The sequence below is a fragment of the Dromiciops gliroides genome, chromosome 4 (genome assembly GCF_019393635.1).
Source record: "Dromiciops gliroides isolate mDroGli1 chromosome 4, mDroGli1.pri, whole genome shotgun sequence".
Lineage (NCBI taxonomy): Eukaryota > Metazoa > Chordata > Mammalia > Microbiotheria > Microbiotheriidae > Dromiciops > Dromiciops gliroides.
In genome coordinates, this window is record NC_057864.1 from 453,843,093 (window position 1) to 453,866,029 (window position 22,937).

A 22,937-nucleotide genomic window follows, 5' to 3' on the forward strand; every position below is an offset into this window, starting at 1 on the left:
GTTACCTAGAAGATGAAGATGTATTTTATAGAAATAGAAGATGACTGCTCATGGAAATATTACTGGCTGCGAATACTTTAGAGAACACTAAAATAAGTAATATTCTGAGTCAAGCTCAGAACCAGAGCCTGAGCCTGAACCTGAGCAAGAACAAGAGTTAGAACCAGAGCCAGAGCCATATTGGCTAGAGCTGGAGGACTGCTGGGAACTAGAACTATGCCCTAGTCTACCACCACTGCTTGACCTGCCACCTGAACGTGACCCATGTCCCTTGCTGTTGGATGACTGACCTGAACCTGACCCATGCTGTCCAGAGCTAGAGGACTGCCTGGAGCTAGAGCCGGATTGCCTTGAGCTAGAGGACTCTTGGGAACTGGAACGATGCCCTTGTCTTCCACGACTGCTTGACCTGCCACTTGAACTGGATCTCTGTCCCTTGCTGCCAGATGACTGACCTGAACCAGACCCCGGTCGACCAGAGCTAGATGACTGCTTGGAGCCAGATCCAGAGCTAGAGCCAGAGCCAGAGCCAGAGCCAGAGCCAGAGCCAGAGCCAGAGCTGGAGCCATAGTGGCTAGAGCTAGAGGACTGTTGGGAACCAGATTTTTGCCCTTGTCCTCCACGACTGCTTGAACTTCCTCCTGAACTAGATCCATGTCCCTTGCTGCTAGATGACTGACCTGAACTAGAGCCCTGTTGGCCAGAGCTAGAGCCAGAACTTGAGCCATATTTGCCAGAGCTAGAGTTCTGACGTGAGCTGGAACTTTGTCCTCGACGCCCACAGCTTCCTGATTCATCCTCTGAGCTGGACCTGTGTCTCCTGTGAGAGGAGGATTGACGTGAGCTTGAGCCTGACCTGGAACCATGTCTTCCAGAGCTGGAAGAATGGCCTGAGCCAGACCCCTGTTTCTTAGAGCCTGATGACTGGCCTGAGCCATACTCTGAGCCAGATTCAGAACCAGATTCAGAGCCAGAGCTGGAACCGGAGCCTGAGCCTGAAGCTGAGCAGGAGCCAGAGCCAGAGCCAGAGCCAGAGCCATATTTGCTAGAGCTGGATGACTGCTTGGAACTTGATCTCTGTCCTTGTCCTCCACGACTGCTTGACCTGCCACTTGAACTAGATCTATGTCCCTTGCTGCCAGATGACTGACCTGAACCAGACCCCTGTTGACCAGAGCTAGAGGACCGTTTGGAGCCAGAGCCAGAGCCAGAGCCAGAGCCAGAGCCAGAGCCAGAGCCAGAGCCAGAACAAGAGCCTGATCTGGATCCTGACTTAGAGCCTGAGCCTGAACCATATTGGCTAGAGCTGGAGGACTGCTGGGAACTAGAACTATGCCCTAGTCTACCACCACTGCTTGACCTGCCACCTGAACGTGACCCATGTCCCTTGCTGTTGGATGACTGACCTGAACCTGACCCATGCTGTCCAGAGCTAGAGGACTGCCTGGAGCTAGAGCCGGATTGCCTTGAGCTAGAGGACTCTTGGGAACTGGAACGATGCCCTTGTCTTCCACGACTGCTTGACCTGCCACTTGAACTGGATCTCTGTCCCTTGCTGCCAGATGACTGACCTGAACCAGACACCTGTTGACCAGAGCTAGATGACTGCTTGGAGCCAGATCCAGAGCTAGAGCCAGAGCCAGAGCCAGAGCTGGAGCCATAGTGGCTAGAGCTAGAGGACTGTTGGGAACCAGATTTTTGCCCTTGTCCTCCACGACTGCTTGAACTTCCTCCTGAACTAGATCTATGTCCCTTGCTGCCAGATGACTGACCTGAACCAGACCCCTGTTGACCAGAGCTAGAGGACCGTTTGGAGCCAGAGCCAGAGCCAGAACAAGAGCCTGATCCAGATCCTGACCTAGAGCCTGAGCCTGAACCATATTGGCTAGAGCTGGAGGACTGCTGGGAACTAGAACTATGCCCTAGTCTACCACCACTGCTTGACCTGCCACCTGAACGTGACCCATGTCCCTTGCTGTTGGATGACTGACCTGAACCTGACCCATGCTGTCCATAGCTAGAGGACTGCCTAGAGCTAGAGCCGTATTGCCTTGAGCTAGAGGACTCTTGGGAACTGGAACGATGCCCTTGTCTTCCACGACTGCTTGACCTGCCACTTGAACTGGATCTCTGTCCCTTGCTGCCAGATGACTGACCTGAACCAGACCCCTGTTGACCAGAGCTAGATGACTGCTTGGAGCCAGATCCAGAGCTAGAGCCAGAGCCAGAGCCAGAGCCAGAGCCAGAGCCAGAGCTGGAGCCATAGTGGCTAGAGCTAGAGGACTGTTGGGAAATAGATTTTTGCCCTTGTCCTCCACGACTGCTTGAACTTCCTCCTGAACTAGATCCATGTCCCTTGCTGCTAGATGACTGACCTGAACTAGAGCCCTGTTGGCCAGAGCTAGAGCCAGAACTTGAGCCATATTTGCCAGAGCTAGAGTTCTGACGTGAGCTGGAACTTTGTCCTCGACGCCCACAGCTTCCTGATTCATCCTCTGAGCTGGACCTGTGTCTCCTGTGAGAGGAGGATTGACGTGAGCTTGAGCCTGACCTGGAACCATGTCTTCCAGAGCTGGAAGAATGGCCTGAGCCAGACCCCTGTTTCTTAGAGCCTGATGATTGGCCTGAGCCATACTCTGAGCCAGATTCAGAACCAGATTCAGAGCCAGAGCTGGAACCGGAGCCTGAGCCTGAAGCTGAGCAGGAGCCAGAGCCAGAGCCAGAGCCAGAGCCATATTTGCTAGAGCTGGATGACTGCTTGGAACTTGATCTCTGTCCTTGTCCTCCACGACTGCTTGACCTGCCACTTGAACTAGATCTATGTCCCTTGCTGCCAGATGACTGACCTGAACCAGACCCCTGTTGACCAGAGCTAGAGGACCGTTTGGAGCCAGAGCCAGAGCCAGAGCCAGAGCCAGAGCCAGAGCCAGAGCCAGAGCCAGAACAAGAGCCTGATCTGGATCCTGACTTAGAGCCTGAGCCTGAACCATATTGGCTAGAGCTGGAGGACTGCTGGGAACTAGAACTATGCCCTAGTCTACCACCACTGCTTGACCTGCCACCTGAACGTGACCCATGTCCCTTGCTGTTGGATGACTGACCTGAACCTGACCCATGCTGTCCAGAGCTAGAGGACTGCCTGGAGCTAGAGCCGGATTGCCTTGAGCTAGAGGACTCTTGGGAACTGGAACGATGCCCTTGTCTTCCACGACTGCTTGACCTGCCACTTGAACTGGATCTCTGTCCCTTGCTGCCAGATGACTGACCTGAACCAGACACCTGTTGACCAGAGCTAGATGACTGCTTGGAGCCAGATCCAGAGCTAGAGCCAGAGCCAGAGCCAGAGCTGGAGCCATAGTGGCTAGAGCTAGAGGACTGTTGGGAACCAGATTTTTGCCCTTGTCCTCCACGACTGCTTGAACTTCCTCCTGAACTAGATCTATGTCCCTTGCTGCCAGATGACTGACCTGAACCAGACCCCTGTTGACCAGAGCTAGAGGACCGTTTGGAGCCAGAGCCAGAGCCAGAACAAGAGCCTGATCCAGATCCTGACCTAGAGCCTGAGCCTGAACCATATTGGCTAGAGCTGGAGGACTGCTGGGAACTAGAACTATGCCCTAGTCTACCACCACTGCTTGACCTGCCACCTGAACGTGACCCATGTCCCTTGCTGTTGGATGACTGACCTGAACCTGACCCATGCTGTCCATAGCTAGAGGACTGCCTAGAGCTAGAGCCGTATTGCCTTGAGCTAGAGGACTCTTGGGAACTGGAACGATGCCCTTGTCTTCCACGACTGCTTGACCTGCCACTTGAACTGGATCTCTGTCCCTTGCTGCCAGATGACTGACCTGAACCAGACCCCTGTTGACCAGAGCTAGATGACTGCTTGGAGCCAGATCCAGAGCTAGAGCCAGAGCCAGAGCCAGAGCCAGAGCCAGAGCTGGAGCCATAGTGGCTAGAGCTAGAGGACTGTTGGGAAATAGATTTTTGCCCTTGTCCTCCACGACTGCTTGAACTTCCTCCTGAACTAGATCCATGTCCCTTGCTGCTAGATGACTGACCTGAACTAGAGCCCTGTTGGCCAGAGCTAGAGCCAGAACTTGAGCCATATTTGCCAGAGCTAGAGTTCTGACGTGAGCTGGAACTTTGTCCTCGACGCCCACAGCTTCCTGATTCATCCTCTGAGCTGGACCTGTGTCTCCTGTGAGAGGAGGATTGACGTGAGCTTGAGCCTGACCTGGAACCATGTCTTCCAGAGCTGGAAGAATGGCCTGAGCCAGACCCCTGTTTCTTAGAGCCTGATGATTGGCCTGAGCCATACTCTGAGCCAGATTCAGAACCAGATTCAGAGCCAGAGCTGGAACCGGAGCCTGAGCCTGAAGCTGAGCAGGAGCCAGAGCCAGAGCCAGAGCCAGAGCCATATTTGCTAGAGCTGGATGACTGCTTGGAACTTGATCTCTGTCCTTGTCCTCCACGACTGCTTGACCTGCCACTTGAACTAGATCTATGTCCCTTGCTGCCAGATGACTGACCTGAACCAGACCAATGTTGACCAGAGCTAGAGGACCGTTTGGAGCCAGAGCCAGAGCCAGAGCCAGAGCCAGAGCCAGAGCCAGAGCCAGAGCCAGAACAAGAGCCTGATCTGGATCCTGACTTAGAGCCGGAGCCTGAACCATATTGGCTAGAGCTGGAGGACTGCTGGGAACTAGAACTATGCCCTAGTCTACCACCACTGCTTGACCTGCCACCTGAATGTGACCCATGTCCCTTGCTGTTGGATGACTGACCTGAACCTGACCCATGCTGTCCAGAGCTAGAGGACTGCCTGGAGCTAGAGCCGGATTGCCTTGAGCTAGAGGACTCTTGGGAACTGGAACGATGCCCTTGTCTTCCACGACTGCTTGACCTGCCACTTGAACTGGATCTCTGTCCCTTGCTGCCAGATGACTGACCTGAACCAGACCCCTGTCGACCAGAGCTAGATGACTGCTTGGAGCCAGATCCAGAGCTAGAGCCAGAGCCAGAGCCAGAGCCAGAGCCAGAGCCAGAGCTGGAGCCATAGTGGCTAGAGCTAGAGGACTGTTGGGAACCAGATTTTTGCCCTTGTCCTCCATGACTGCTTGAACTTCCTCCTGAACTAGATACATATCCCTTGCTGCTAGATGACTGACCTGAACTAGAGCCCTGTTGGCCAGAGTTAGAGCCAGAACTTGAGCCATATTTGCCAGAGCTAGAGTTCTGACGTGAGCTGGAACTTTGTCCTCGACGCCCACAGCTTCCTGATTCATCCTCTGAGCTGGACCTGTGTCTCCTGTGAGAGGAGGATTGACGTGAGCTTGAGCCTGACCTGGAACCATGTCTTCCAGAGCTGGAAGAATGGCCTGAGCCAGACCCCTGTTTCTTAGAGCCTGATGATTGGCCTGAGCCATACTCTGAGCCAGATTCAGAACCAGATTCAGAGCCAGAGCTGGAACCGGAGCCTGAGCCTGAAGCTGAGCAGGAGCCAGAGCCAGAGCCAGAGCCAGAGCCAGAGCCATATTTGCTAGAGCTGGATGACTGCTTGGAACTTGATCTCTGTCCTTGTCCTCCACGACTGCTTGACCTGCCACTTGAACTAGATCTATGTCCCTTGCTGCCAGATGACTGACCTGAACCAGACCCCTGTTGACCAGAGCTAGAGGACCGTTTGGAGCCAGAGCCAGAGCCAGAGCCAGAGCCAGAGCCAGAGCCAGAGCCAGAGCCAGAGCCAGAGCCAGAACAAGAGCCTGATCTGGATCCTGACTTAGAGCCGGAGCCTGAACCATATTGGCTAGAGCTGGAGGACTGCTGGGAACTAGAACTATGCCCTAGTCTACCACCACTGCTTGACCTGCCACCTGAACGTGACCCATGTCCCTTGCTGTTGGATGACTGACCTGAACCTGACCCATGCTGTCCAGAGCTAGAGGACTGCCTGGAGCTAGAGCCGGATTGCCTTGAGCTAGAGGACTCTTGGGAACTGGAACGATGCCCTTGTCTTCCACGACTGCTTGACCTGCCACTTGAACTGGATCTCTGTCCCTTGCTGCCAGATGACTGACCTGAACCAGACCCCTGTTGACCAGAGCTAGATGACTGCTTGGAGCCAGATCCAGAGCTAGAGCCAGAGCCAGAGCCAGAGCTGGAGCCATAGTGGCTAGAGCTAGAGGACTGTTGGGAACCAGATTTTTGCCCTTGTCCTCCACGACTGCTTGAACTTCCTCCTGAACTAGATCTATGTCCCTTGCTGCCAGATGACTGACCTGAACCAGACCCCTGTTGACCAGAGCTAGAGGACCGTTTGGAGCCAGAGCCAGAGCCAGAACAAGAGCCTGATCCAGATCCTGACCTAGAGCCTGAGCCTGAACCATATTGGCTAGAGCTGGAGGACTGCTGGGAACTAGAACTATGCCCTAGTCTACCACCACTGCTTGACCTGCCACCTGAACGTGACCCATGTCCCTTGCTGTTGGATGACTGACCTGAACCTGACCCATGCTGTCCAGAGCTAGAGGACTGCCTAGAGCTAGAGCCGGATTGCCTTGAGCTAGAGGACTCTTGGGAACTGGAACGATGCCCTTGTCTTCCACGACGGCTTGACCTGCCACTTGAACTGGATCTCTGTCCCTTGCTGCCAGATGACTGACCTGAACCAGACCCCTGTTGACCAGAGCTAGATGACTGCTTGGAGCCAGATCCAGAGCTAGAGCCAGAGCCAGAGCCAGAGCCAGAGCCAGAGCTGGAGCCATAGTGGCTAGAGCTAGAGGACTGTTGGGAACCAGATTTTTGCCCTTGTCCTCCACGACTGCTTGAACTTCCTCCTGAACTAGATCCATGTCCCTTGCTGCTAGATGACTGACCTGAACTAGAGCCCTGTTGGCCAGAGCTAGAGCCAGAACTTGAGCCATATTTGCCAGAGCTAGAGTTCTGACGTGAGCTGGAACTTTGTCCTCGACGCCCACAGCTTCCTGATTCATCCTCTGAGCTGGACCTGTGTCTCCTGTGAGAGGAGGATTGACGTGAGCTTGAGCCTGACCTGGAACCATGTCTTCCAGAGCTGGAAGAATGGCCTGAGCCAGACCCCTGTTTCTTAGAGCCTGATGATTGGCCTGAGCCATACTCTGAGCCAGATTCAGAACCAGATTCAGAGCCAGAGCTGGAACCGGAGCCTGAGCCTGAAGCTGAGCAGGAGCCAGAGCCAGAGCCAGAGCCAGAGCCATATTTGCTAGAGCTGGATGACTGCTTGGAACTTGATCTCTGTCCTTGTCCTCCACGATTGCTTGACCTGCCACTTGAACTAGATCTATGTCCCTTGCTGCCAGATGACTGACCTGAACCAGACCAATGTTGACCAGAGCTAGAGGACCGTTTGGAGCCAGAGCCAGAGCCAGAACAAGAGCCTGATCCGGATCCTGACGAAGAGCCTGAGCCTGAACCATATTGGCTAGAGCTGGAGGACTGCTGGGAACTAGAACTATGCCCTAGTCTACCACCACTGCTTGAGCTGCCACCTGAACGTGACCCATGTCCCTTGCTGTTGGATGACTGACCTGAACCTGACCCATGCTGTCCAGAGCTAGAGGACTGCCTGGAGCTAGAGCCGGATTGCCTTGAGCTAGAGGACTCTTGGGAACTGGAACGATGCCCTTGTCTTCCATGACTGCTTGACCTGCCACTTGAACTGGATCTCTGTCCCTTGCTGCCAGATGACTGACCTGAACCAGACCCCTGTTGACCAGAGCTAGATGACTGCTTGGAGCCAGATCCAGAGCTAGAGCCAGAGCCAGAGCCAGAGCTGGAGCCATAGTGGCTAGAGCTAGAGGACTGTTGGGAACCAGATTTTTGCCCTTGTCCTCCACTACTGCTTGAACTTCCTCCTGAACTAGATCCATGTCGCTTGCTGCTAGATGACTGACCTGAACTAGAGCCCTGTTGGCCAGAGCTAGAGCCAGAACTTGAGCCATATTTGCCAGAGCTAGAGTTCTGACGTGAGCTGGAACTTTGTCCTCGACGCCCACAGCTTCCTGATTCATCCTCTGAGCTGGACCTGTGTCTCCTGTGAGAGGAGGATTGATGTGAGCTTGAGCCTGACCTGGAACCATGTCTTCCAGAGCTGGAAGAATGGCCTGAGCCAGACCCCTGTTTCTTAGAGCCTGATGATTGGCCTGAGCCATACTCTGAGCCAGATTCAGAACCAGATTCAGAGCCAGAGCTGGAACCGGAGCCTGAGCCTGAAGCTGAGCAGGAGCCAGAGCCAGAGCCAGAGCCAGAGCCATATTTGCTAGAGCTGGATGACTGCTTGGAACTTGATCTCTGTCCTTGTCCTCCACGACTGCTTGACCTGCCACTTGAACTAGATCTATGTCCCTTGCTGCCAGATGACTGACCTGAACCAGACCCCTGTTGACCAGAGCTAGAGGATCGTTTGGAGCCAGAGCCAGAGCCAGAGCCAGAGCCAGAACAAGAGCCTGATCTGGATCCTGACTTAGAGCCTGAGCCTGAACCATATTGGCTAGAGTTGGAGGACTGCTGGGAACTAGAACTATGCCCTAGTCTACCACCACTACTTGACCTGCCACCTGAACGTGACCCATGTCCCTTGCTGTTGGATGACTGACCTGAACCTGACCCATGCTGTCCAGAGCTAGAGGACTGCCTGGAGCTAGAGCCGGATTGCCTTGAGCTAGAGGACTCTTGGGAACTGGAACGATGCCCTTGTCTTCCACGACTGCTTGACCTGCCACTTGAACTGGATCTCTGTCCCTTGCTGCCAGATGACTGACCTGAACCAGACCCCTGTTGACCAGAGCTAGATGACTGCTTGGAGCCAGATCCAGAGCTAGAGCCAGAGCCAGAGCCAGAGCTGGAGCCATAGTGGCTAGAGCTAGAGGACTGTTGGGAACCAGATTTTTGCCCTTGTCCTCCACGACTGCTTGAACTTCCTCCTGAACTAGATCTATGTCCCTTGCTGCCAGATGACTGACCTGAACCAGACCCCTGTTGACCAGAGCTAGAGGACCGTTTGGAGCCAGAGCCAGAGCCAGAACAAGAGCCTGATCCAGATCCTGACCTAGAGCCTGAGCCTGAACCATATTGGCTAGAGCTGGAGGACTGCTGGGAACTAGAACTATGCCCTAGTCTACCACCACTGCTTGACCTGCCACCTGAACGTGACCCATGTCCCTTGCTGTTGGATGACTGACCTGAACCTGACCCATGCTGTCCATAGCTAGAGGACTGCCTAGAGCTAGAGCCGTATTGCCTTGAGCTAGAGGACTCTTGGGAACTGGAACGATGCCCTTGTCTTCCACGACTGCTTGACCTGCCACTTGAACTGGATCTCTGTCCCTTGCTGCCAGATGACTGACCTGAACCAGACCCCTGTTGACCAGAGCTAGATGACTGCTTGGAGCCAGATCCAGAGCTAGAGCCAGAGCCAGAGCCAGAGCCAGAGCCAGAGCTGGAGCCATAGTGGCTAGAGCTAGAGGACTGTTGGGAAATAGATTTTTGCCCTTGTCCTCCACGACTGCTTGAACTTCCTCCTGAACTAGATCCATGTCCCTTGCTGCTAGATGACTGACCTGAACTAGAGCCCTGTTGGCCAGAGCTAGAGCCAGAACTTGAGCCATATTTGCCAGAGCTAGAGTTCTGACGTGAGCTGGAACTTTGTCCTCGACGCCCACAGCTTCCTGATTCATCCTCTGAGCTGGACCTGTGTCTCCTGTGAGAGGAGGATTGACGTGAGCTTGAGCCTGACCTGGAACCATGTCTTCCAGAGCTGGAAGAATGGCCTGAGCCAGACCCCTGTTTCTTAGAGCCTGATGATTGGCCTGAGCCATACTCTGAGCCAGATTCAGAACCAGATTCAGAGCCAGAGCTGGAACCGGAGCCTGAGCCTGAAGCTGAGCAGGAGCCAGAGCCAGAGCCAGAGCCAGAGCCATATTTGCTAGAGCTGGATGACTGCTTGGAACTTGATCTCTGTCCTTGTCCTCCACGACTGCTTGACCTGCCACTTGAACTAGATCTATGTCCCTTGCTGCCAGATGACTGACCTGAACCAGACCCCTGTTGACCAGAGCTAGAGGACCGTTTGGAGCCAGAGCCAGAGCCAGAGCCAGAGCCAGAGCCAGAGCCAGAGCCAGAGCCAGAGCCAGAACAAGAGCCTGATCTGGATCCTGACTTAGAGCCGGAGCCTGAACCATATTGGCTAGAGCTGGAGGACTGCTGGGAACTAGAACTATGCCCTAGTCTACCACCACTGCTTGACCTGCCACCTGAACGTGACCCATGTCCCTTGCTGTTGGATGACTGACCTGAACCTGACCCATGCTGTCCAGAGCTAGAGGACTGCCTGGAGCTAGAGCCGGATTGCCTTGAGCTAGAGGACTCTTGGGAACTGGAACGATGCCCTTGTCTTCCACGACTGCTTGACCTGCCACTTGAACTGGATCTCTGTCCCTTGCTGCCAGATGACTGACCTGAACCAGACACCTGTTGACCAGAGCTAGATGACTGCTTGGAGCCAGATCCAGAGCTAGAGCCAGAGCCAGAGCCAGAGCTGGAGCCATAGTGGCTAGAGCTAGAGGACTGTTGGGAACCAGATTTTTGCCCTTGTCCTCCACGACTGCTTGAACTTCCTCCTGAACTAGATCTATGTCCCTTGCTGCCAGATGACTGACCTGAACCAGACCCCTGTTGACCAGAGCTAGAGGACCGTTTGGAGCCAGAGCCAGAGCCAGAACAAGAGCCTGATCCAGATCCTGACCTAGAGCCTGAGCCTGAACCATATTGGCTAGAGCTGGAGGACTGCTGGGAACTAGAACTATGCCCTAGTCTACCACCACTGCTTGACCTGCCACCTGAACGTGACCCATGTCCCTTGCTGTTGGATGACTGACCTGAACCTGACCCATGCTGTCCATAGCTAGAGGACTGCCTAGAGCTAGAGCCGGATTGCCTTGAGCTAGAGGACTCTTGGGAACTGGAACGATGCCCTTGTCTTCCACGACTGCTTGACCTGCCACTTGAACTGGATCTCTGTCCCTTGCTGCCAGATGACTGACCTGAACCAGACCCCTGTCGACCAGAGCTAGATGACTGCTTGGAGCCAGATCCAGAGCTAGAGCCAGAGCCAGAGCCAGAGCCAGAGCCAGAGCCAGAGCTGGAGCCATAGTGGCTAGAGCTAGAGGACTGTTGGGAACCAGATTTTTGCCCTTGTCCTCCACGACTGCTTGAACTTCCTCCTGAACTAGATCCATGTCCCTTGCTGCTAGATGACTGACCTGAACTAGAGCCCTGTTGGCCAGAGCTAGAGCCAGAACTTGAGCCATATTTGCCAGAGCTAGAGTTCTGACGTGAGCTGGAACTTTGTCCTCGACGCCCACAGCTTCCTGATTCATCCTCTGAGCTGGACCTGTGTCTCCTGTGAGAGGAGGATTGACGTGAGCTTGAGCCTGACCTGGAACCATGTCTTCCAGAGCTGGAAGAATGGCCTGAGCCAGACCCCTGTTTCTTAGAGCCTGATGATTGGCCTGAGCCATACTCTGAGCCAGATTCAGAACCAGATTCAGAGCCAGAGCTGGAACCGGAGCCTGAGCCTGAAGCTGAGCAGGAGCCAGAGCCAGAGCCAGAGCCAGAGCCATATTTGCTAGAGCTGGATGACTGCTTGGAACTTGATCTCTGTCCTTGTCCTCCACGACTGCTTGACCTGCCACTTGAACTAGATCTATGTCCCTTGCTGCCAGATGACTGACCTGAACCAGACCCCTGTTGACCAGAGCTAGAGGACCGTTTGGAGCCAGAGCCAGAGCCAGAGCCAGAGCCAGAACAAGAGCCTGATCTGGATCCTGACCTAGAGCCTGAGCCTGAACCATATTGGCTAGAGTTGGAGGACTGCTGGGAACTAGAACTATGCCCTAGTCTACCACCACTGCTTGACCTGCCACCTGAACGTGACCCATGTCCCTTGCTGTTGGATGACTGACCTGAACCTGACCCATGCTGTCCAGAGCTAGAGGACTGCCTGGAGCTAGAGCCGGATTGCCTTGAGCTAGAGGACTCTTGGGAAGTGGAACGATGCCCTTGTCTTCCACGACTGCTTGACCTGCCACTTGAACTGGATCTCTGTCCCTTGCTGCCAGATGACTGACCTGAACCAGACCCCTGTTGACCAGAGCTAGATGACTGCTTGGAGCCAGATCCAGAGCTAGAGCCAGAGCCAGAGCCAGAGCTGGAGCCATAGTGGCTAGAGCTAGAGGACTGTTGGGAACCAGATTTTTGCCCTTGTCCTCTACGACTGCTTGAACTTCCTCCTGAACTAGATCCATGTCGCTTGCTGCTAGATGACTGACCTGAACTAGAGCCCTGTTGGCCAGAGCTAGAGCCAGAACTTGAGCCATATTTGCCAGAGCTAGAGGACTGACGTGAGCTGGAACTTTGTCCTCGACGCCCACAGCTTCCTGATTCATCCTCTGAGCTGGACCTGTGTCTCCTGTGAGAGGAGGATTGACGTGAGCTTGAGCCTGACCTGGAACCATGTCTTCCAGAGCTGGAAGAATGACCTGAGCCAGACCCCTGTTTCTTAGAGCCTGATGATTGGCCTGAGCCATACTCTGAGCCAGATTCAGAACCAGATTCAGAGCCAGAGCTGGAACCGGAGCCTGAGCCTGAAGCTGAGCAGGAGCCAGAGCCAGAGCCAGAGCCAGAGCCATATTTGCTAGAGCTGGATGACTGCTTGGAACTTGATCTCTGTCCTTGTCCTCCACGACTGCTTGACCTGCCACTTGAACTAGATCTATGTCCCTTGCTGCCAGATGACTGACCTGAACCAGACCCCTGTTGACCAGAGCTAGAGGACCGTTTGGAGCCAGAGCCAGAGCCAGAGCCAGAGCCAGAGCCAGAACAAGAGCCTGATCTGGATCCTGACTTAGAGCCTGAGCCTGAACCATATTGGCTAGAGCTGGAGGACTGCTGGGAACTAGAACTATGCCCTAGTCTACCACCACTGCTTGACCTGCCACCTGAACGTGACCCATGTCCCTTGCTGTTGGATGACTGACCTGAACCTGACCCATGCTGTCCAGAGCTAGAGGACTGCCTGGAGCTAGAGCCGGATTGCCTTGAGCTAGAGGACTCTTGGGAACTGGAACGATGCCCTTGTCTTCCACGACTGCTTGACCTGCCACTTGAACTGGATCTCTGTCCCTTGCTGCCAGATGACTGACCTGAACCAGACCCCTGTTGACCAGAGCTAGATGACTGCTTGGAGCCAGATCCAGAGCTAGAGCCAGAGCCAGAGCCAGAGCTGGAGCCATAGTGGCTAGAGCTAGAGGACTGTTGGGAACCAGATTTTTGCCCTTGTCCTCCACGACTGCTTGAACTTCCTCCTGAACTAGATCTATGTCCCTTGCTGCCAGATGACTGACCTGAACCAGACCCCTGTTGACCAGAGCTAGAGGACCGTTTGGAGCCAGAGCCAGAGCCAGAACAAGAGCCTGATCTGGATCTTGACCTAGAGCCTGAGCCTGAACCATATTGGCTAGAGCTGGAGGACTGCTGGGAACTAGAACTATGCCCTAGTCTACCACCACTGCTTGACCTGCCACCTGAACGTGACCCATGTCCCTTGCTGTTGGATGACTGACCTGAACCTGACCCATGCTGTCCAGAGCTAGAGGACTGCCTGGAGCTAGAGCCGGATTGCCTTGAGCTAGAGGACTCTTGGGAACTGGAACGATGCCCTTGTCTTCCACGACGGCTTGACCTGCCACTTGAACTGGATCTCTGTCCCTTGCTGCCAGATGACTGACCTGAACCAGACCCCTGTTGACCAGAGCTAGATGACTGCTTGGAGCCAGATCCAGAGCTAGAGCCAGAGCCAGAGCCAGAGCTGGAGCCATAGTGGCTAGAGCTAGAGGACTGTTGGGAACCAGATTTTTGCCCTTGTCCTCCACGACTGCTTGAACTTCCTCCTGAACTAGATCCATGTCGCTTGCTGCTAGTTGACTGACCTGAACTAGAGCCCTGTTGGCCAGAGCTAGAGCCAGAACTTGAGCCATATTTGCCAGAGCTAGAGGACTGACGTGAGCTGGAACTTTGTCCTCGACGCCCACAGCTTCCTGATTCATCCTCTGAGCTGGACCTGTGTCTCCTGTGAGAGGAGAATTGACTTGAGCTTGAGCCTGACCTGGAACCATGTCTTCCAGAGCTGGAAGAATGGCCTGAGCCAGACCCCTGTTTCTTAGAGCCTGATGATTGGCCTGAGCCATACTCTGAGCCAGATTCAGAACCAGATTCAGAGCCAGAGCTGGAACCGGAGCCTGAGCCTGAAGCTGAGCAGGAGCCAGAGCCAGAGCCAGAGCCAGAGCCATATTTGCTAGAGCTGGATGACTGCTTGGAACTTGATCTCTGTCCTTGTCCTCCACGACTGCTTGACCTGCCACTTGAACTAGATCTATGTCCCTTGCTGCCAGATGACTGACCTGAACCAGACCCCTGTTGACCAGAGCTAGAGGACCGTTTGGAGCCAGAGCCAGAGCCAGAGCCAGAGCCAGAGCCAGAGCCAGAGCCAGAGCCAGAACAAGAGCCTGATCTGGATCCTGACTTAGAGCCTGAGCCTGAACCATATTGGCTAGAGCTGGAGGACTGCTGGGAACTAGAACTATGCCCTAGTCTACCACCACTGCTTGACCTGCCACCTGAACGTGACCCATGTCCCTTGCTGTTGGATGACTGACCTGAACCTGACCCATGCTGTCCAGAGCTAGAGGACTGCCTGGAGCTAGAGCCGGATTGCCTTGAGCTAGAGGACTCTTGGGAACTGGAACGATGCCCTTGTCTTCCACGACTGCTTGACCTGCCACTTGAACTGGATCTCTGTCCCTTGCTGCCAGATGACTGACCTGAACCAGACACCTGTTGACCAGAGCTAGATGACTGCTTGGAGCCAGATCCAGAGCTAGAGCCAGAGCCAGAGCCAGAGCTGGAGCCATAGTGGCTAGAGCTAGAGGACTGTTGGGAACCAGATTTTTGCCCTTGTCCTCCACGACTGCTTGAACTTCCTCCTGAACTAGATCTATGTCCCTTGCTGCCAGATGACTGACCTGAACCAGACCCCTGTTGACCAGAGCTAGAGGACCGTTTGGAGCCAGAGCCAGAGCCAGAACAAGAGCCTGATCCAGATCCTGACCTAGAGCCTGAGCCTGAACCATATTGGCTAGAGCTGGAGGACTGCTGGGAACTAGAACTATGCCCTAGTCTACCACCACTGCTTGAGCTGCCACCTGAACGTGACCCATGTCCCTTGCTGTTGGATGACTGACCTGAACCTGACCCATGCTGTCCAGAGCTAGAGGACTGCCTAGAGCTAGAGCCGGATTGCCTTGAGCTAGAGGACTCTTGGGAACTGGAACGATGCCCTTGTCTTCCACGACTGCTTGATCTGCCACTTGAACTGGATCTCTGTCCCTTGCTGCCAGATGACTGACCTGAACCAGACCCCTGTTGACCAGAGCTAGATGACTGCTTGGAGCCAGATCCAGAGCTAGAGCCAGAGCCAGAGCCAGAGCCAGAGCCAGAGCTGGAGCCATAGTGGCTAGAGCTAGAGGACTGTTGGGAACCAGATTTTTGCCCTTGTCCTCCACGACTGCTTGAACTTCCTCCTGAACTAGATCCATGTCCCTTGCTGCTAGATGACTGACCTGAACTAGAGCCCTGTTGGCCAGAGCTAGAGCCAGAACTTGAGCCATATTTGCCAGAGCTAGAGTTCTGACGTGAGCTGGAACTTTGTCCTCGACGCCCACAGCTTCCTGATTCATCCTCTGAGCTGGACCTGTGTCTCCTGTGAGAGGAGGATTGACGTGAGCTTGAGCCTGACCTGGAACCATGTCTTCCAGAGCTGGAAGAATGGCCTGAGCCAGACCCCTGTTTCTTAGAGCCTGATGATTGGCCTGAGCCATACTCTGAGCCAGATTCAGAACCAGATTCAGAGCCAGAGCTGGAACCGGAGCCTGAGCCTGAAGCTGAGCAGGAGCCAGAGCCAGAGCCAGAGCCAGAGCCATATTTGCTAGAGCTGGATGACTGCTTGGAACTTGATCTCTGTCCTTGTCCTCCACGACTGCTTGACCTGCCACTTGAACTAGATCTATGTCCCTTGCTGCCAGATGACTGACCTGAACCAGACCCCTGTTGACCAGAGCTAGAGGACCGTTTGGAGCCAGAGCCAGAGCCAGAGCCAGAGCCAGAACAAGAGCCTGATCTGGATCCTGACCTAGAGCCTGAGCCTGAACCATATTGGCTAGAGTTGGAGGACTGCTGGGAACTAGAACTATGCCCTAGTCTACCACCACTGCTTGACCTGCCACCTGAACGTGACCCATGTCCCTTGCTGCTGGATGACTGACCTGAACCTGACCCATGCTGTCCAGAGCTAGAGGACTGCCTGGAGCTAGAGCCGGATTGCCTTGAGCTAGAGGACTCTTGGGAACTGGAACGATGCCCTTGTCTTCCACGACTGCTTGACCTGCCACTTGAACTGGATCTCTGTCCCTTGCTGCCAGATGACTGACCTGAACCAGACCCCTGTTGACCAGAGCTAGATGACTGCTTGGAGCCAGATCCAGAGCTAGAGCCAGAGCCAGAGCCAGAGCTGGAGCCATAGTGGCTAGAGCTAGAGGACTGTTGGGAACCAGATTTTTGCCCTTGTCCTCCACGACTGCTTGAATTTCCTCCTGAACTAGATCTATGTCCCTTGCTGCCAGATGACTGACCTGAACCAGACCCCTTTTGACCAGAGCTAGAGGACCGTTTGGAGCCAGAGCCAGAGCCAGAACAAGAGCCTGATCCAGATCCTGACCTAGAGCCTGAGCCTGAACCATATTGGCTAGAGCTGGAGGACTGCTGGGAACTAGAACTATGCCCTAGTCTACCACCACTGTTTGACCTGCCACCTGAACGTGACCCATGTCCCTTGCTTTTGGATGACTGACCTGAACCTGACCCATGCTGTCCAGAGCTAGAGGACTGCCTGGAGCTAGAGCCGGATTGCCTTGAGCTAGAGGACTCTTGGGAAGTGGAACGATGCCCTTGTCTTCCACGACTGCTTGACCTGCCACTTGAACTGGATCTCTGTCCCTTGCTGCCAGATGACTGACCTGAACCAGACCCCTGTCGACCAGAGCTAGATGACTGCTTGGAGCCAGATCCAGAGCTAGAGCCAGAGCCAGAGCCAGAGCCAGAGCCAGAGCCAGAGCCAGAGCCAGAGCCAGAGCTGGAGCCATAGTGGCTAGAGCTAGAGGACTGTTGGGAACCAGATTTTTGCCCTTGTCCTCCACGACTGCTTGAACTTCCTCCTGAACTAGATCCATGTCCCTTGCTGCTAGATGACTGACCTGAACTAGAGCCCTGTTGGCCAGAGCTAGAGCCAGAACTTGAGCCATATTTGCCAGAGCTAGAGGACTGACGTGAGCTGGAACTTTGTCCTCGACGCCCACAGCTTCCTGATTCATCCTCTGAGCTGGACCTGTGTCTCCTGTGAGAGGAGGATTGACGTGAGCTTGAGCCTGACCTGGAACCATGTCTTCCAGAGCTGGAAGAATGGCCTGAGCCAGACCCCTGTTTCTTAGAGCCTGATGATTGGCCTGAGCCATACTCTGAGCCAGATTCAGAACCAGATTCAGAGCCAGAGCTGGAACCGGAGCCTGAGCCTGAAGCTGAGCAGGAGCCAGAGCCAGAGCCAGAGCTAGAGCCATATTTGCTAGAGCTGGATGACTGCTTGGAACTTGATCTCTGTCCTTGTCCTCCACGACTGCTTGACCTGCCACTTGAACTAGATCTATGTCCCTTGCTGCCAGATGACTGACCTGAACCAGACCCCTGTTGACCAGAGCTAGAGGACCGTTTGGAGCCAGAGCCAGAGCCAGAGCCAGAGCTAGAGCCAGAGCCAGAGCCAGAACAAGAGCCTGATCTGGATCCTGACCTAGAGCCTGAGCCTGAACCATATTGGCTAGAGCTGGAGGACTGCTGGGAACTAGAACTATGCCCTAGTCTACCACCACTGCTTGACCTGCCACCTGAACGTGACCCATGTCCCTTGCTGTTGGATGACTGACCTGAACCTGACCCATGCTGTCCAGAGCTAGAGGACTGCCTGGAGCTAGAGCCGGATTGCCTTGAGCTAGAGGACTCTTGGGAACTGGAACGATGCCCTTGTCTTCCACGACTGCTTGACCTGTCACTTGAACTGGATCTCTGTCCCTTGCTGCCAGATGACTGACCTGAACCAGACCCCTGTTGACCAGAGCTAGATGACTGCTTGGAGCCAGATCCAGAGCTAGAGCCAGAGCCAGAGCCAGAGCTGGAGCCATAGTGGCTAGAGCTAGAGGACTGTTGGGAACCAGATTTTTGCCCTTGTCCTCCACGACTGCTTGAACTTCCTCCTGAACTAGATCTATATCCCTTGCTGCCAGATGACTGACCTGAACCAGACCCCTTTTGACCAGAGCTAGAGGACCGTTTGGAGCCAGAGCCAGAGCCAGAACAAGAGCCTGATCTGGATCCTGACCTAGAGCCTGAGCCTGAACCATATTGGCTAGAGCTGGAGGACTGCTGAGAACTAGAACTATGCCCTAGTCTACCACCACTGCTTGACCTGCCACCTGAACATGACCCATGTCCCTTGCTGTTGGATGACTGACCTGAACCTGACCCATGCTGTCCAGAGCTAGAGGACTGCCTAGAGCTAGAGCCGGATTGCCTTGAGCTAGAGGACTCTTGGGAACTGGAACGATGCCCTTGTCTTCCACGACTGCTTGACCTGCCACTTGAACTGGATCTCTGTCCCTTGCTGCCAGATGACTGACCTGAACCAGACACCTGTTGACCAGACCTAGATGACTGCTTGGAGCCAGATCCAGAGCTAGAGCCAGAGCCAGAGCCAGAGCCAGAGCCAGAGCCAGAGCTGGAGCCATAGTGGCTAGAGCTAGAGGACTGTTGGGAACCAGATTTTTGCCCTTGTCCTCCACGACTGCTTGAACTTCCTCCTGAACTAGATCCATGTCCCTTGCTGCTAGATGACTGACCTGAACTAGAGCCCTGTTGGCCAGAGCTAGAGCCAGAACTTGAGCCATATTTGCCAGAGCTAGAGGACTGACGTGAACTGGAACTTTGTCCTCGACGCCCACAGCTTCCTGATTCATCCTCTGAGCTGGACCTGTGTCTCCTGTGAGAGGAGGATTGACGTGAGCTTGAGCCTGACCTGGAACCATGTCTTCCAGAGCTGGAAGAATGGCCTGAGCCAGACCCCTGTTTCTTAGAGCCTGATGATTGGCCTGAGCCATACTCTGAGCCAGATTCAGAACCAGATTCAGAGCCAGAGCTGGAACCGGAGCCTGAGCCTGAAGCTGAGCAGGAGCCAGAGCCAGAGCCAGAGCCAGAGCCATATTTGCTAGAGCTGGATGACTGCTTGGAACTTGATCTCTGCCCTTGTCCTCCACGACTGCTTGACCTGCCACCTGAACTAGATCCATGTGGCCGGCTACCAGATGACTGACCTGAAGCAGACCCCTGTTGACCAGAGCTAGATGACTGCTTGGAGCCAGAGCCAGAACTAGAGCCAGAGCCAGTGCCAGAGCTGGAGCTATAGTGGCTAGAGCTAGAGGACTGTTGGCAACCAGATTTTTGACCTTGTCCTCCATGACTGCTTGAACTTCCTCCTGAACTAGATCCATGTCCGTTGCTGCTAAATGACTGACCTGAACTAGAGCCCTCTTGGCCAGAGCCAGAGCCAGAACCTGAGCCATATTTGCCAGAGCTAGAGGACTGACGTGAGCTGGAACTTTGTCCTCGATTCCCACAGCTTCCTGATTCATCCTCTGAGCTGGACCTGTGTCTCCTGTGAGAGGAGGATTGACGTGAGCTTGAGCCTGACCTGGAACCATGTCTTCTAGAGTTGGAAGAATGGCCTGAGCCAGACCCCTGTTTCTTAGAGCCTGATGATTGGCCTGAGCCATACTCTGAGCCAGATTCAGAACCAGATTCAGAGCCAGAGCTCGAACCGGAACCTGAGCTTGAACTTGAGCAAGAGCGCGAGCTAGAGCCTTTGTCATAATTCCCAGAATTAGAAAATTGTTTTGATCTGGAATTCTTTACTTCAATTTCTGAGTTCCTTGTTCTTTCTCCTGTGCTACACTTATTTCTTCTTTTAGAGCAATGTTGTCCAGATTCTGAAGTATTAGTTTTATGACCAGAGGAATTACCTGATCCAGAGCTCAGTTTTGAGCTTAAAGTTTGACCTGATCCATAATCTGTTTCAGAATCTGAATCTGAATGTGAGCTAGAAATGTATTTCCCAGATGTTGAGGTCTGAAGCCATCTATCACTTTCTTCTTTTTCTTCAAAAGTCACTGTCTGCATCCCCTTTTTAGTGTCATTTTCTTTTCTCTCAAATCTACCTTTTTCATTTTCCTTGTATGCATATTTTTTCCCACCCTGTTGTTTTGAGTTTTCAGAGTCACTTTTGTATTCTTCTCCTCCATATATTCTGGAGGGGCTTGTCTTTGAGTTCTTTGCTCTCCCTCCCCATCTGCCTGAGCTGCATGCATATTCATCTTCATTACTATTTCCTGAGTTGCTTGAATTTGACCTATGTTTTATTTTTTCTGAGCCCTCTCTCTTCTCTGAGCTTGAAAAAGAATTTCCCCTTTCCCTTCCTCTGCCGCTCAACCTATGCCCAACTTTTTGATTTTCCTGAGCTTGCCATTTCCTAGATGCTCCATATTCCTCTTCAGTGTTCCATCTTGAATTCCTGGAATCTGATTCCCCCCCTTTTTGTTCTTCTTCCTCTTCTTCCCTTTTAGTCTCTTTTTCATGATGATTTTGACCTTGGCAATACTCCTTCTTGAAAGCTTTGTTGAATGCCATTGTCAACTTGAAAATCAGCAATAGGAACTCAGTAAAGTCTACTCTCCTGTTATCATCTTCATCCATATTAAGCATGATTTCATCTACAGTATCTGGATCTCTTGAATTCTGTACAGGAGAAAAGCAGAAAACCCCCAATTAGTTCCAAAATACATCACCACTAATTGAAGGACTGTTGTTTAATGGTACATATTGGTGCACCTAGATGGACTCCAACCAATCCCTGTTGTCCTGTCCCACTGGTCATGGTGGTTTCATGGAACAATTAGTATGAGGTAGATGGGAATACTTTGATGGGTAAGAAGTTGAATAAATACATAATAGCTGGTACATTTGGACCTAGGCTGAATGCAACATTAAGTGCATGCTAAATTTTTATCACATCTTTGGGAATCACCAATAAAAAATTGGATTGGCTTTCTCTTCATCTTTGGTTTTCTGGCCCTCTGAAAAATTCTCATCTGGAGCTAATTAGATGATGTCTTCTACAAACTAATTTGGGGGATCATCTCATCTCTGTTTTTTATTTGGTGAACATGGCATTTGACATTTTGCCACTATAGTTTTTCTGGCTTTCTCTAGAACAAAAATATTTTTTCTTTGGTGCAGTAGTTGATTTGGCCAACATCTCATTAATGTGAATTAATTTTGAGTTTGTTTTTCTCAGCTGAGAAATAACTAAGATAAAAACAACACTAGTTTATGAAAATTGGAATAGGGATGGGATTACTGAAGGAGGGCAGATAAAAATTAGGTGGAGGCCACCAGAGAAAAACTTTGCCTAATTTCTGATTTTGTCAAGGACAAAATCCATTTCCTTGTAAATTCACAGATTTAGATAATTAAGATCAATTCCATTCAAACCAATTTGATTCACATCCACCCATCAATCATTTACATATCTGTGGTACCTTATCAAACAAATGAGATAATTTCAGTAAATTTTCTGCACAATGGGGACTGCCAATGAGACACTGAATGTGTGCTTTCAATGAATAGGTAATTCCCTAGTGAGGAACTATCACCTATCTATCTTTGCAGAATAGAAATTTTTAATGATACATAGTTATTGAGAGTTGCTGTTAATATTCAGAGGTTAAGTGACTTGCTATGAGAAAATCATGGGTTTTGGAATGCCCAAAGGCCCCAGCTTGATGGGATTGATTATATTTAGATTGATTGGATTGACTGACTTAGCTGATTAACTCACTTAAAGTTTATTCAGTTAAAACCACACCTGCCTGGCTCTCAAGAGGGTGTGAACTCTGACCTCAACAAGGAACCACACATCAAATTTTACACATCACATTGCCCAGGGTCACACAACTGGTATTATATGTGACAGTTTTAGGAGTCAAATACAGATCTTTTGGGGTTCAAGGCCAGCTCATTATTCACTACCTCACTAAATATTGGTATTATTGTTTGCTGTGCTAGATTCTAGAATGCTTTCTTTGGACTCAGAGATGGAATACTGATTATGCACATCTTTTGCTTCCTGCTTATTAGAAATAAATGCTAGCTAGGATTTTATATAGGTCTTTAAGGATTACAAAACATTTTATAAATATTCTCTCACGCTGATCCTCATAATAACCTTGGGGTTATTATGCTGCTCTTTCTTCCATTTTACAGATGAAGAAACTGAGGTTGAGACATGTTAAGTGCCTTGCTGAAGATTATACTGTTCATAAGTGTCTGAAGCAGAATTTGACTTCAGTTCTTCCCTTGTCCAGTATTCTATCCACTATATATCCACTATAACTGCCTTTTTAGGCAAGTGTGAATATGACAAATACCAAATAAAAGAAGAGATGCCTGCCTGTTGTCAAAACCCATTGCATCTAACAGAAAGATCTCACCTTCAGAATAAATTGCAGCTCATTTTTCAGAAATTCCTTCAGTTCACTTTGGCTCATTGTGTCACACTCATCATCTTGGCCACAGTATTGGTAGAAAACATCCAGGATGGTGGCGATGCTTGTCAAAAGATGGGACAT

At 52.3% G+C, this 22,937-nt stretch overlaps 1 protein-coding gene across 1 annotated transcript; it reads right to left on the reverse strand.

Moving 5' to 3' along the window:
• Positions 1–221: 221 nt before the first annotated feature.
• LOC122755256 (fibroin heavy chain-like) lies at positions 222–22,937 on the reverse strand. The gene is made up of 17 exons (XM_044003579.1): positions 22,800–22,937; positions 18,657–21,045; positions 18,129–18,563; positions 17,409–17,905; positions 14,624–17,205; positions 10,202–14,527; positions 9,779–10,099; positions 8,114–9,607; positions 7,058–7,942; positions 5,786–6,886; positions 4,791–5,677; positions 4,241–4,535; positions 3,995–4,102; positions 2,969–3,943; positions 1,407–2,872; positions 611–1,177; positions 222–511 (listed from the first exon to the last, which is right to left on the reverse strand). The coding sequence occupies exons 1-17, from the start codon at positions 22,935–22,937 to the stop codon at positions 222–224; spliced, it is 18,756 nt and encodes a 6,251-aa protein (XP_043859514.1).